Source organism: Triplophysa rosa, linkage group LG16 (genome assembly GCF_024868665.1).
Source record: "Triplophysa rosa linkage group LG16, Trosa_1v2, whole genome shotgun sequence".
NCBI classification, from domain to species: Eukaryota; Metazoa; Chordata; class Actinopteri; order Cypriniformes; family Nemacheilidae; genus Triplophysa; species Triplophysa rosa.
In genome coordinates, this window is record NC_079905.1 from 16,711,421 (window position 1) to 16,725,247 (window position 13,827).

At 40.6% G+C, this 13,827-nt stretch overlaps 2 protein-coding genes across 4 annotated transcripts in view; one reads left to right on the top strand and one right to left on the bottom strand.

Annotated features, from left to right (window-relative positions):
- The window catches only part of adcy2b (adenylate cyclase 2b (brain)), a 113,180-nt gene that overhangs the window by 42,014 nt on the left and 57,339 nt on the right, over window positions 1-13,827 (top strand). The window lies entirely within an intron of this gene.
- LOC130566638 (putative nuclease HARBI1) lies at window positions 5,590-8,272 on the bottom strand. Its single transcript, XM_057354254.1, has 5 exons — window positions 8,045-8,272; window positions 6,469-6,749; window positions 6,247-6,359; window positions 6,049-6,160; window positions 5,590-5,966 (listed from the first exon to the last, which is right to left on the bottom strand). The coding sequence occupies exons 1-5, from the start codon at window positions 8,200-8,202 to the stop codon at window positions 5,590-5,592; spliced, it is 1,041 nt and encodes a 346-aa protein (XP_057210237.1). The 5' UTR covers window positions 8,203-8,272.

A 13,827-nucleotide genomic window follows, 5' to 3' on the forward strand; every position in this document is an offset into this window, starting at 1 on the left:
GACAAAATACATGTTTTGTCTCCAGAGTACAGGTCAATCATTGGAAAACAGCAGAGATGATCATGGATGCACCACAGAGTAGTCCCCTTAAAAGCATAGTCTTAATGCTTGGAGGTTTTCATACTTTTATGAACCTACTTGGTGCAATAGGCACACTGATGGAAGGCATCATTAGGCACCATTTGCTGGTGGACAGATGCACAACTGCCTGCCGAACACAACGGTGCGGTTGCAGGGCATATGGACTACCATGCATGCCTGCTTGTGGACCATGTCAAGTTGGGAATTGTGAGAATCACTATAATCAACCTCTATGGGAGGAAGAGTGTGACGACTAATGGTACATCTAGTGAAGGTCACAGTTCAAAAAAGTATAAAGAATAAACCAGAATAAGAGGAAACAACTGAAGAAAATAGAAAAAGTTATGTATAAATAAGAATAGTATTAAAAAATATATAAAAAACAAAAGGCAAAAAAAGCATTATAAAAATATATGAAAAAATAAAACACAAAAAAACAAAAGGGGTTAGCGGCACTGAGCCTTCACGTGGCAGCCCTGTTTTGACTAATTTTACAGTACCACACAGTTCTAATGAATTTATTCTTTATTGGAATCAAAAGAATGGTCATGAACCACAGAAATCACCAACACTAGGCAAATGTCATGGCTCTGCTTCCTTAGTCATGTTTTTCTTGGTCCTGGGGCCCGTTTCAATAAGGAGGTTCAACCAACACCGAGTTAAAATGTGAACTCTGAGTTGATTTACTCAGAGAATCGCAACTCTGAGTTTTCGGTTTCAGAACAGGTGATTTCAATTAGTTCAATCCACTCTGAGTAAGTTCACTCTAGGTTATGCGCGTGCACCATTGCTTTAAAAAGCCATCATCAATTGAGCGAAGATAGCACGATTCACCATGGCAACGGCACATGACAAAAAGCGCTCCGTTTATTTCTCGCCAGTCGAATTGGAGGTACTGTTACAAGCGTACAGCGAATATGAGCACATTTTTCGAAAGAAGAGCAACACAGCCGCAGCAGCAAAAGAAAGAGAGTCTGCGTGGGGGAAAATTGCTTCACGTGTTAATGCGTAAGTTTAATTGTCAATCACTTTTATATTCATTTTGTTGAAACCGTCAAAATGTGAATTATATCTAGCTCTACTATATATGTGTGTATATATATATATAAATATATACATATATATACACACACAAACCTATGTTTTTTTTCATGTAGGTGCAATCCTTCTGCAATAAAAAGAACATGGCAGCAGCTGAAAATGAAATATAAAAACATCATTCAGTCAGGTGAGTTTAAAGAAATAAAATGCTCTTGCTTGTTGCATGCCTGTCTGGGAAATGTTTGATATATTAATTAAACTGGCCTTGAATGTTATGAGGAGAACCGAGCGCTATGGCTGTAGAAGACAGAAAACTGGCCATGCTTGCACCTGCTCCCCCAAGAAAATCATGGCTGGTTTTTCTAAATCCTGTCTGTGAAACAGCTATGCACTGCTGGATTTGATAGTCTTAGAAACCACAACCAATGAAAGTCATCATCAGTTGCAATGGCCTACCAGAGAAAATCCTCTCTGCATGTCTTAATTAGGGTAATGACAATAAATTGACTATTTCGTGTCTACTCAGCCAATAGAAAGAGGGCAGAGGCACGTAAAACCGGAGGAGTACCTGCACCACCACCTCTGACGGATGCAGAGGAGATGGCCTTGAGCCTTAACACTGGGCGACCAGTGGCTGAGGGAATTCCAGGAGGGAGTTCATCAGAACCTGTCACTCCCCAGGATACAAGTGCTTATATAATATTTAAGAGGTCTACCTATCTTGGTTTGTACAGGCTCTTTCTGATAGTTAAATTGATTTCACTTTGGCCTTTTTCTTTGTCCCAGCAGATTCTGATGGTAATGTTAACCTTGTGGAACCTCTTTTCACAACAGAACCCCAGTCAGTTGTAAGTGGCCTACCCAATGCAGCATAATTTAAGGGCATTCTTAAAAAGTGAATACTACACAAAATGTTCATCTTCACAGGATGAAGGGTATGAAGAAACCTTGTCTGCTGACACAGAGAGGCCTACAGAGGTAATGTTCATTTGATGTATCTCCAAATCACACACTGAGTGTGTAGACCTTTAGAGTGCTAGTTGGTATGTATGCTCAAACTGACATGTTTCTCTTTTTTTGAACAGAGCATGGCAGAACAGGAGGAGGGTCCATCAAATTCTGACACACAGATAAACTCAGTTCAGTAATGTTCAGTAAATGCCATTGTTTGAATCTGCAGACTTTTTTAGAACTCCAACATATAACCTCAGTCTTGTGTTTTTCAGTTGCCAGTTAAGGAGCTATATAAGCTTCATCTCATAAAACAATTACAAAAGACAGATAAGGAACTTGTGTACTTGGACCGTCAGATCCTAAAAACAGATTTGGAAATTGAGCTCCTTAGGCACAAACTAGAGGTGGGTGTACAAAGTAATGGAACAGTCTTACAACCTTATAGGAAACATAACTGTTGCTTTTGTATTTGTAGGACCAGAGGTGGGTAGTAACGCGCTACATTTACTTCGTTACATTTACTTGAGTAACATTTTGGAAAATATGTACTTTTTAAGTAAAATTAAAAGTGTGTACTTTTACTCTTACTTGAGTAAATTTCTAATAGAAAATCTGTACTTTTACTTCGTTACATAACTTACATTGCGTGACGTTCCTTCGTTCTTTCATTTTAAAATATGCTTTTTAAAACGCGTTGTTTATTTCAAGGTTGTCGTCTCTTTTACNTGTACATACAGCATACATTCATATATTTATAACCCGATATCAGGTGAAGTTGGACATATTTTACAAGATGGCTATAAGCAACCTCCTATCCCTTACCCCTTGTATCAGCTGATCGACCGGAGATAACATAACTACTTTTCATACTTTATTGGATCAATGCAAATAATATGAACAAACATTCAATGCAGAAAAGAGCTGTTAATTTACATCCAGATGGTTGTTATCGCAATAATATAAATCCAGACAGAGGGATCGGGAAGGGTCTTGTATCACCCTTAAAGGGTTTGTTTTGCAGTCAGAAGCATGAATTAAAGAACATTTTACTGTTGGCTAAAGAGATTCAGAGAAAGTTTTTAAAAAGTTCACTTTCTAAATGACATCATTACTTACAAAATCACTTGAATCTGGAATGTACAATACTATATAGGATGTGAGATTATATTGACTGTAAATTGTACGCAGCTATGTCTATGAGAATTTGGTAATCTTGAATTGGCATCTGAACTATGATGAATTAAATGAAAGACTGCAGTACATAACCACAGGGAATCTCTGCAGGACATATCACATCATTAAAGCTTAACAATTCTCTCATCATTTACTCATTTTACCCTCATTGAGTTTCACATCAGTATGGCTTCTGCAGAACACAAATGACGATATTTTGAAGAACGTCTATTGTAGAACACAAAACCACTAAGACATTTCTTAGAATATCTTCTTTTTAGGTTAAAGAAACGTTTGCATCTTAAGGTATGTAAGTACATGGATAAAAATGAGTATTTTAAACAAAGGTTTCCATACGAGAATGTGTGCTTACAATTCTTGCAATATAAATAGTAATATTCAAAGCATTGCGTCATAATGTGACTTGAGTCTTTGTATTTACACATGATAGCCCAGGGGCCCGTTTCAATAAGGAGGTTCAACCAACACCGAGTTAAAATGTGAACTCTGAGTTGATTTACTCAGAGAATCGCAACTCTGAGTTTTCGGTTTCAGAACAGGTGATTTCAATTAGTTAATCCACTCTGAGTAAGTTCACTCTAGGTTATGCGCGTGCACCATTGCTTTAAAAAGCCATCATCAATTGAGCGAAGATAGCTTCACCATGGCAACGGCACTGACAAAAAGCGCTCCGTTTATTTCTCGCCAGTCGAATTGGAGGTACTGTTACAAGCGTACAGCGAATATGAGCACATTTTTCGAAAGAAGAGCAACACAGCCGCAGCAGCAAAAGAAAGAGAGTCTGCGTGGGGGAAAATTGCTTACGTGTTAATGCGTAAGTTTTATTGTCAATCACTTTTATATTCATTTTGTTGAAACCGTCAAAATGTGAATTATATCTAGCTACTATATATATATATATACACACACACACACCTATGTTTTTTTTCATGTAGGTGCAATCCTTCTGCAATAAAAAGAACATGGCAGCAGCTGAAAATGAAATATAAAAACATCATTCAGTCAGGTGAGTTTAAAGAAATAAAATGCTCTTGCTTGTTGCATGCCTGACTGGGAAATGTTTGATATATTAATTAAACTGGCCTTGAATGTTATGAGGAGAACCGAGCGCTATGGCTGTAGAAGACAGAAAACTGGCCATGCTTGCACCTGCTCCCCCAAGAAAATCATGGCTGGTTTTTCTAAATCCTGTCTGTGAAACAGCTATGCACTGCTGGATTTGATAGTCTTAGAAACCACAACCAATGAAAGTCATCATCAGTTGCAATGGCCTACCAGAGAAAATCCTCTCTGCATGTCTTAATTAGGGTAATGACAATAAATTGACTATTTCGTGTCTACTCAGCCAATAGAAAGAGGGCAGAGGCACGTAAAACCGGAGGAGGACCTGCACCACCACCTCTGACGGATGCAGAGGAGATGGCCTTGAGCCTTAACACTGGGCGACCAGTGGCTGAGGGAATTCCAGGAGGGAGTTCATCAGAACCTGTCACTCCCCAGGATACAAGTGCTTATATAATATGTAAGAGGTCTACCTATCTTGGTTTGTACAGGCTCTTTCTGATAGTTAAATTGATTTCACTTTGGCCTTTTTCTTTGTCCCAGCAGATTCTGATGGTAATGTTAACCTTGTGGAACCTCTTGTCACAACAGAACCCCAGTCAGTTGTAAGTGGCCTACCCAATGCAGCATAATTTAAGGGCATTCTTAAAAAGTGAATACTACACAAAATGTTCATCTTCACAGGATGAAGGGGATGAAGAAACCTTGTCTGCTGACACTGAGAGGCCTACAGAGGTAATGTTCATTTGATGTATCTCCAAATCACACACTGAGTGTGTAGACCTCTAGAGTGCTAGTTGGTATGTATGCTCAAACTGACATGCTTCTCTTTTTTTGAACTGAGCATGGCAGAACAGGAGGAGGGTCCATCAAATTCTGACACACAGATAAACTCAGTTCAGTAAAGTTCAGTAAATGCCATTGTTTTGAATCTGCAGACTTTTTTAGAACTCCAACATATAACCTCAGTCTTGTGTTTTTCAGTTGCCAGTTAAGGAGCTATATAAGCTTCATCTCATAAAACAATTACAAAAGACAGATAAAGAACTCGTGTACTTGGACCGTCAGATCCTAAAAACAGATTTGGAAATTGAGCTCCTTAGGCACAAACTAGAGGTGGGTGTACAAAGTAATGGAACAGTCTTACAACCTTATAGGAAACATAACTGTTGCTTTTGTATTTGTAGGACAGAAAGAAGACCAAATGACATGTGATTAAATTGAGTTTATTTAACTGTCCTGTGTTGGTGTGGTTCATTAGTGTCCAAAGACATTGCGGCATATGAGGTCTCTGACCACCCTTCCATCCTGGAAATCCCCATGGTGTATGAGGTCTTCCTCAGGGTCTTGAATTTGTAGGGCAGGGTGTTGCTCCCCTCTAATAATGGCAATATTATGAAGAACAACACATGCCACAATAAAGTCACAAGCCTTTTCAGGGGTCACCCTGAGGTGGCGTAGGCACTGGAAACGTGATTTCAACAGGCCTATGGTCATCTCCACCCGGGATCTTGTCCTGTTGTGTGCCACATTGAAGTGCTGCTGGGGGCCTGGCTCAGGTTCTGGGTAAGGGGTTATGAGTGTAGGTTGGCACGGGTAACCCCTATCACCCAGCAGCAGGCCATCGATCTCTCCTGTAAGGTCACATTGGTTTAGTGCTTTTTCACAGAGAGACAGACAGACATGACCATGTGTTCAGTGCATACATTTACTTACCTTGGCCCATTCTTTTGCTCAGAGATGACTCACTATATATCCGTGAGTCATGAACCGAGCCGGGCCACTTAGCCTCCACATTTGTAATTATGTGTGCAGCATCACATATGATCTTTACAGTGACAAACAAAGACATTAGAGTTACTGTACTTGGACACACTCTTCGACATTATGAAACATTAGGCCATGTCAGTGTACCTGCACATTAATGCTGTGGATGGACTTCTGATTGACATAATCGGCCTCATTTTGGGAAGGAGCGATGATGGGAATATGGGTGCCATCAATGCACCCAATTACATTGGGAAATCCTAAAGGGCATTTTAATTATTAGCTTACTTCCAGAGGTGGCAGCAAGATGTTCTTAGCAGAACAACATTTATTTGATCAGCCTAATTTAGAAAGATGTACACCATTCACCTGCAATCCTGTGAAACTCCTCTTTGACGGCTCTCACAGGTTTATGGCCAGGAAACTTAACAAAAACTTGCAAAAAGTGCTTGAGAGCGAGGCACACTTTTCTTACCGCTCTGCATACTGTTGCGTTGCTAACGTGTTCTGCATCCCCGATGTTATATAGAAAGCTACCATTAGCAAAGAACCGTAAGGCCATACAAAGAATCTGCTCAGATGTTAGAGCACGGCCCCGACGAGTGAGGTTTGTGATGTAAGGATGAAGCAGAGTGTGGATATAATATACACACACACACCCTATGTTTTTTTTCATGTAGGTGCAATCCTTCTGCAATAAAAAGAACATGGCAGCAGCTGAAAATGAAATATAAAAACATCATTCAGTCAGGTGAGTTTAAAGAAATAAAATGCTCTTGCTTGTTGCATGCCTGACTGGGAAATGTTTGATATATTAATTAAACTGGCCTTGAATGTTATGAGGAGAACCGAGCGCTATGGCTGTAGAAGACAGAAAACTGGCCATGCTTGCACCTGCTCCCCCAAGAAAATCATGGCTGGTTTTTCTAAATCCTGTCTGTGAAACAGCTATGCACTGCTGGATTTGATAGTCTTAGAAACCACAACCAATGAAAGTCATCATCAGTTGCAATGGCCTACCAGAGAAAATCCTCTCTGCATGTCTTAATTAGGGTAATGACAATAAATTGACTATTTCGTGTCTACTCAGCCAATAGAAAGAGGGCAGAGGCACGTAAAACCGGAGGAGGACCTGCACCACCACCTCTGACGGATGCAGAGGAGATGGCCTTGAGCCTTAACACTGGGCGACCAGTGGCTGAGGGAATTCCAGGAGGGAGTTCATCAGAACCTGTCACTCCCCAGGATACAAGTGCTTATATAATATGTAAGAGGTCTACCTATCTTGGTTTGTACAGGCTCTTTCTGATAGTTAAATTGATTTCACTTTGGCCTTTTTCTTTGTCCCAGCAGATTCTGATGGTAATGTTAACCTTGTGGAACCTCTTGTCACAACAGAACCCCAGTCAGTTGTAAGTGGCCTACCCAATGCAGCATAATTTAAGGGCATTCTTAAAAAGTGAATACTACACAAAATGTTCATCTTCACAGGATGAAGGGGATGAAGAAACCTTGTCTGCTGACACGAGAGGCCTACAGAGGTAATGTTCATTTGATGTATCTCCAAATCACACACTGAGTGTGTAGACCTCTAGAGTGCTAGTTGGTATGTATGCTCAAACTGACATGCTTCTCTTTTTTTGAACGGAGCATGGCAGAACAGGAGGAGGGTCCATCAAATTCTGACACACAGATAAACTCAGTTCAGTAAGTTCAGTAAATGCCATTGTTTGAATCTGCAGACTTTTTTAGAACTCCAACATATAACCTCAGTCTTGTGTTTTTCAGTTGCCAGTTAAGGAGCTATATAAGCTTCATCTCATAAAACAATTACAAAAGACAGATAAAGAACTTGTGTACTTGGACCGTCAGATCCTAAAAACAGATTTGGAAATTGAGCTCCTTAGGCACAAACTAGAGGTGGGTGTACAAAGTAANTGTAATGGATTGTAAAGAAAAACGATATCGCTCAAATAAAAAATCCTCCGGAAATGATAAAACATCCAAACGGGGCCTCACCATTCTCTCCCGACGTAAATTTAACTCTCTCCGAATTAATGCAGCTTCCTCATCTACAGGTTCCTGAATAAACGGACATGCCATTTTAATGTCTGTGTGACGAAATCGTGCGCGATTAAGGAAAACGAATGAATAAACAAATGGCGTAGGCAATTTCAACACTACTCGCGCTTCAAAAAGGAGGACGGAGATTGTAACAAACCCTGGGTTTGTGGAATAAAACCTGCTCCCGACCAGGTTAGGTTCACAGAGTAGATTACTATAGTTACTCACTCTGAGTATAAGATACCTCTTTTTTTGAAACAGGCTTGAGTTACCCCGCGGTCGCGGGTTTGACATACCTTGCGTTCTGAAACGGAAAACCTTGAGTATCCCGTTTTCCGGGGTTAACTTACTCTGAGTTTGCACTTACCCTGCATTGCTGCGAAACGGCCCCAGATGTCCTCCACGTGCAGTTTTTCAGCTTTATCAACAGTCATTCGACAACAGAAAGTCACAGGACGAGCAGAGCTACCCTTTCAGCCACAGCAATGAAATGAAAATGAAAGGGACAAGGAACAAAATGACGAGTTTCTGTTGTGTGACTCATAAAAAGTCTCAGCGAGACAATGACACACGCTATGTTATTACAAAAGTGACAAGATTAACCTGCGCTTTGTGAATGGGAAACTCCATCCTCATGAGAACAAAATTCAAGAAACGCATTGCATGCTGTTCAAGATTAAACCACAGGTCTTGTCACGAATCCAGTGCGTGTTCTTCCGTCCGATTGCCACCAGAGGTCGCCCTTTATTGACTCTCACACCACACAGACTGTTACACATCACCCTGGACTACATTTCCCATAAGCTCACAAACTCAGCCGAAACCAATCACACACACCTGCTACCAATCACACCCACTATAAGAATCAGTCTCAAACATCCATTCATATTGTTTAAACGTTTATGCTGTTTAGCGTAGCTACTTTATGGAGCAGTTAAAGTATTTAAAGTATTCGATGTTTAAGTATTTAGTTCTAGTTTCCATAGTCTAGTCAAAGTCTTGCCTGTTGTCTCGTGTTCTGATCTTCTGCCTGTGTATTGAATTATCCCTCTTGTCAGGCCCTTTGGATTAATGATTCGCCGGAAATTGGATCATCCCTGTTTTAGGCAAATACTACTGTATCTCTGTCTGAAACATAACTGTTTGACTGACACTTGCCGTAGATTTGACCAAAAATGAGCTCTCTAATAAAGGCTCATGCAGTATGAACCGCTAGCGCTCATGCCTTCTGTCAATGCGCGTTACGGGTCTAAGCACAGTCGGACATCATTATTAGTCGATGTGCAGGAGCTGACCATGGAAACAACAATTTAACAGGGACCGGAGAGAAGTTAGTATAGCAGACAGAAGTACCAACAGAAATAGCGACGAAAGTAATTGAATCAAGCAAAGTCTTAAATTGAAGTTTAACGCAGTTCATTGCTTTGTTACTACCACCATTGTCACGGGTTGAGATCACGAGAATCTACGTGACATAGATTTCGACTTGCTTGAATAATGTGAGAATATTGTACAAGCATGTCAACTAGCAGGAATTACAGACGGTTATATAAGTGACCTAATCCTGTGCAGCCCTCATCGCAGCTGAAAAAGGAACCGAAGAGTGTAGAAACCACGTCGACCACCTGCAGAGAATTCTCCTTTTATTCGTCTTAGCGGGAATGGGAATCTATAAATCCAATTCAGTCTACGATCTGACTGTTTCTGCATGCATTTTCAGCATGCCTATTGTGACATTTCGCTGTTGGACTGATTAAAAAAACCACAACTGGTATGTTCTAGCTAACAACTTTTTATTACTGAACTCGGACAAAACGGAAGTGTTACTTATTGGACCGAAAACTGCTATAAGTAACAACCAAGAATACTGTTTAACTATTGACGGATGTTCCATAAAACCCTCGTCGTCAGCAAAGAATCTTGGCGTTCTATTCGATAGTAATCTGTCATTTGAGAGCCACGTCGCCAACACCTGTAAAATTGCGTTTCCATTTTAAGAATATATCTAAACTACGTCATATGCTGTCAATGTCAGATGCAGAGAAGTTAATTCATGCATTCATGACATCAAGACTAGACTACTGTAATGCACTGTTAGGTGGTTGCCCTGCAGGCTTATTACAAAAACTCCAATGGTCCAAAACGACGGCAGCTCGAGTTCTTACACGTACAAAAAGTATGAACATATTAGCCCGGTTCTGTCAACCTTGCACTGGTTACCTATAAAGCATCGCGTTAACTTTAAAATCTTGCTTATTACCTATAAAGCCTTACATGGTTTAGCTCCTCAGTACTTGAATGAACTCCTTTTGTATTACAGTCCTTCACGTGCATTACGCTCTCAGGCGTCCTGTCAGTTGGTAATACCTAGAATTTCAAAATCAAGTGCAGGTGGTAGATCCTTTTCCTATCTAGCGCCTAAACTTTGGAATAGTCTTCCCTGCACTGTCCGGGAGGCAGACACACTCTGTCCGTTTAAATCTAGACTAAAGACGCATCTTTTTAATCTTGCATACACTACTCTTCCATAATATAAATCTTCAGAGGGTTTAGGCTGCATTAGTTAGATCAACCGGAACCAAAAACACAACTGATGTACTTGTTGCATCAAAGAGTACAGAACAGTACTCTACTCTCAGCCAGTCTTGTCTCATTGTTCCAAGGTTACCACAGCGAGCAGGATGCAGTTCATGGCCTGACCTGATGGTAGAGCGGAGAATGGGAGAAGTGGGGACCTGACAAGAGCTGAGAGAGAGCATAAGACAGACGCGGTCACTGACATGTCTTCACCACAAAATTTCAAATGCTATTATGATTATTAATGAAAATCTTAAACTATAATTTATTTTATTATAAGTTTATTTATTTTATTTAGCCTTGTTGTGCAAGTCTCTGGAGCTTGTGCAGAGGCAGCAGCTTTTGCCAGAGGGGAACTGGAATCCCCTGGTTGGGCCTGGGTTCTCCTGAGGTTTTTTTTCTCGATTTAGAGTTTTGGGTTCCTCGACCACCGCTTGCATACTGTTTTTGCACTATCTTGCCTGGCCGGGGGGCTGCTTTAGAATTTTAAAGTTTTACTTAATTAATATTGCATATAGGAATTTATAGTCTGTTATATTTGACCTGTGCTTCTCTCTCCTTTATCCTAAATGTGTGCTCTCACTGAGCGTGGTGTGGGTGTGTGTGTGTGCGTACTTGTACTGTGTTGTGTGTGCTAGCGCATCCGTGTGGTGTGTGTGTGTGTGCTCTTGTCTATGTGTTAGTACAGTGTGCATATTGTGTGTGTGGAGTGTTTTGTATGTGGGTATGTCTGTCTTCTGTGTTTCAACTTTCTTTTTCTTGTTTTTGCAGGTACAACTTTAATTGTTTTGCTTATAGTCAATATGTCTTATGTACAGCTGCATTTGTAACAATGAAAATTGTAAAAGCGCTATATAAATAAAGTTGAGTTGCCGTCAGCCCAATGGTATCGTCTGATTGCAAGGAGCTTGATGTTCTATGTGCCTAGTTTTCGGCTTGCGTCAAAAGCACACCGGAACCTACACAATCATCTAATCCTTGTTCTCTGGCTGTGGTAATTATCCATTCCAGCCATAAATTGTTTTCCCCATACCCTGTGGCTTTTTCTATTATGTCTTCTGGTTTTAATTTGGTGTAGTCAATTTCTACTATTTCACCCTTTGGGTTTTTTACTGACAATGGTTTCTCTGTTTTCACTGTTTCATTTTTTGGTCTTTCTCTCAAGTTTACTTTAATTATCGCCATTGGGTCCGTCCCTGAGATGTCTACCCCGAAAACAAGATACAATGGTTTATGTTTTTCTCCGTGCGCTTGTCCTGGCAACTCGTCCCAACCCCCTATTGACATGGTTATGGGATTACTACTCACGTGAAAATCCCTTTGGAGCGTAATTTTTTCCCACAGTTCCGTTCGCGTCCCATAATGGAATTTCTCTGGCCTCCAGTTTCCTGTGTAGGCCACCACCTGACTCCAGGTGCTACACCATTGGCCTGAGGCTCTACTATTGTTGGCTTTACATGGTGTGTTCACTCCCTGACTGAGACACACGTATGTATCATATCCCCTCCATGTGCTTTCCTTGTCCCCACATTTTATCACTTTACATAAATCGAATTGGAATGAAGTGGTTGAATTCTTTTCATAATTTAATTCTAGCCCCCCATATTTTGTTACACATGGGTCTGTTGATGCAGTTGATCTTCTGTGTCTAGTTCGCAGTGTGGTGCTATTACCTTCCTGACTTTTCTGTATTCCGAAAATTATCCCTACGATGGTTCCTGCAATTATCCCTAATACGCACAACAACTTCCAATTTTCCCACAGCTTCATCTTGTTGCTGCTGTATTCACCCTCTCTAGTAATGTCTTGTTATCTTTACAAAATCAACACTTCTTAAAAACTTAATACCCTAAAACTTGTAAGAAAACATTCTTAAAAATACACTTTTTAAACCTGAAAAAATGAAAAATATTGAAAAACACTCAAAATCACACAATAATAAAACTTGGTTATAAGGAATAAATGGTTATTTGTATGTTCACGTCCGTAAACATTTCACTCAGAATCTTTTGCACTTTCTTGAAGTCTAGTTTATCTAGACCACACCCCAGCCGGGGTACTGAGATACTTCTTACTCTATTAGCCACACACCAATCTCTCATGTGTTTTAGGCTTTCTGTGAAACAGTCATATGTTGGTAAATCAGTGTATTGTTCTTTGGTTATTAGGTGAAAAATAATTCTGCCGTCTTCTTCTTTAGTCACTGCACATTCACCTGGTTGTTTGTTTTGATCAATTACTTTCTCTGTACCATATCGCCGTTTGAACTGTTTAGCTATACCTGCTCCGTATGCACAGTCAGCACTTACACAATGGGCCAATGGTTCTGTGTGTGGGCTTGTGAAAATGTCGCCTGTTTTATGTATAATTTGGAGCTGTTGGTGTTGTCCAGTGGCAATTTCAGTGTCTGTTTTACCGTCACTTTGTGTATCCTCCCTCTCTTGGACCTGAGTCCTCAGGTCCAAACCAGTGTCAGCAAGAGACCTAGAAGGTGGGTCACAAGCTACACAGGATGTTAAATGGAACCAAGTATCGCCTTTGTCTTGTAGTTGCACACAGTGTGAGGTGCGAGCTGTTACTCGATGGGGCTTAGACCACCGTGGTTCACTCCACTTTCTGCGGAAGATCCTGATCCTGACCCAGTCAGCTGTGACTGGAGATGGCAGTTCCTCCGGTTGTGCTGGTACAGGAGTTACCTGATGGGAAAAGGTTCGAATCAGAGCTGTTAGTTTATCAAAATACACAGTATGTGACAATGGCTGCACTGTGTCCTCTCTCAACGCCGTGGTTGGTCCTGGAAATTGACGACCTGTAAGCAATTCAAAAGGTGTAAAGCCTGAGATCCTGTTGACAGAAGAACGAATAGACATGAGAGCAATGGGTAAAGCTGACAGCCAGTTCAATTTAGTCTGTGCACAGATTTTAGCCAATTTTAGTTTAATTGTCAGGTTTAAACGTTCAACCTTACCTTGGCTGGCCGCATGGTAAACCGTACCATACGCATGTGTTAGGCCTAGAGCCTGTTCAACAATTTTCAAATGTTCATTTTTAAAATGGGTGGCATTGTCAGATCTGATACGTCGTGGG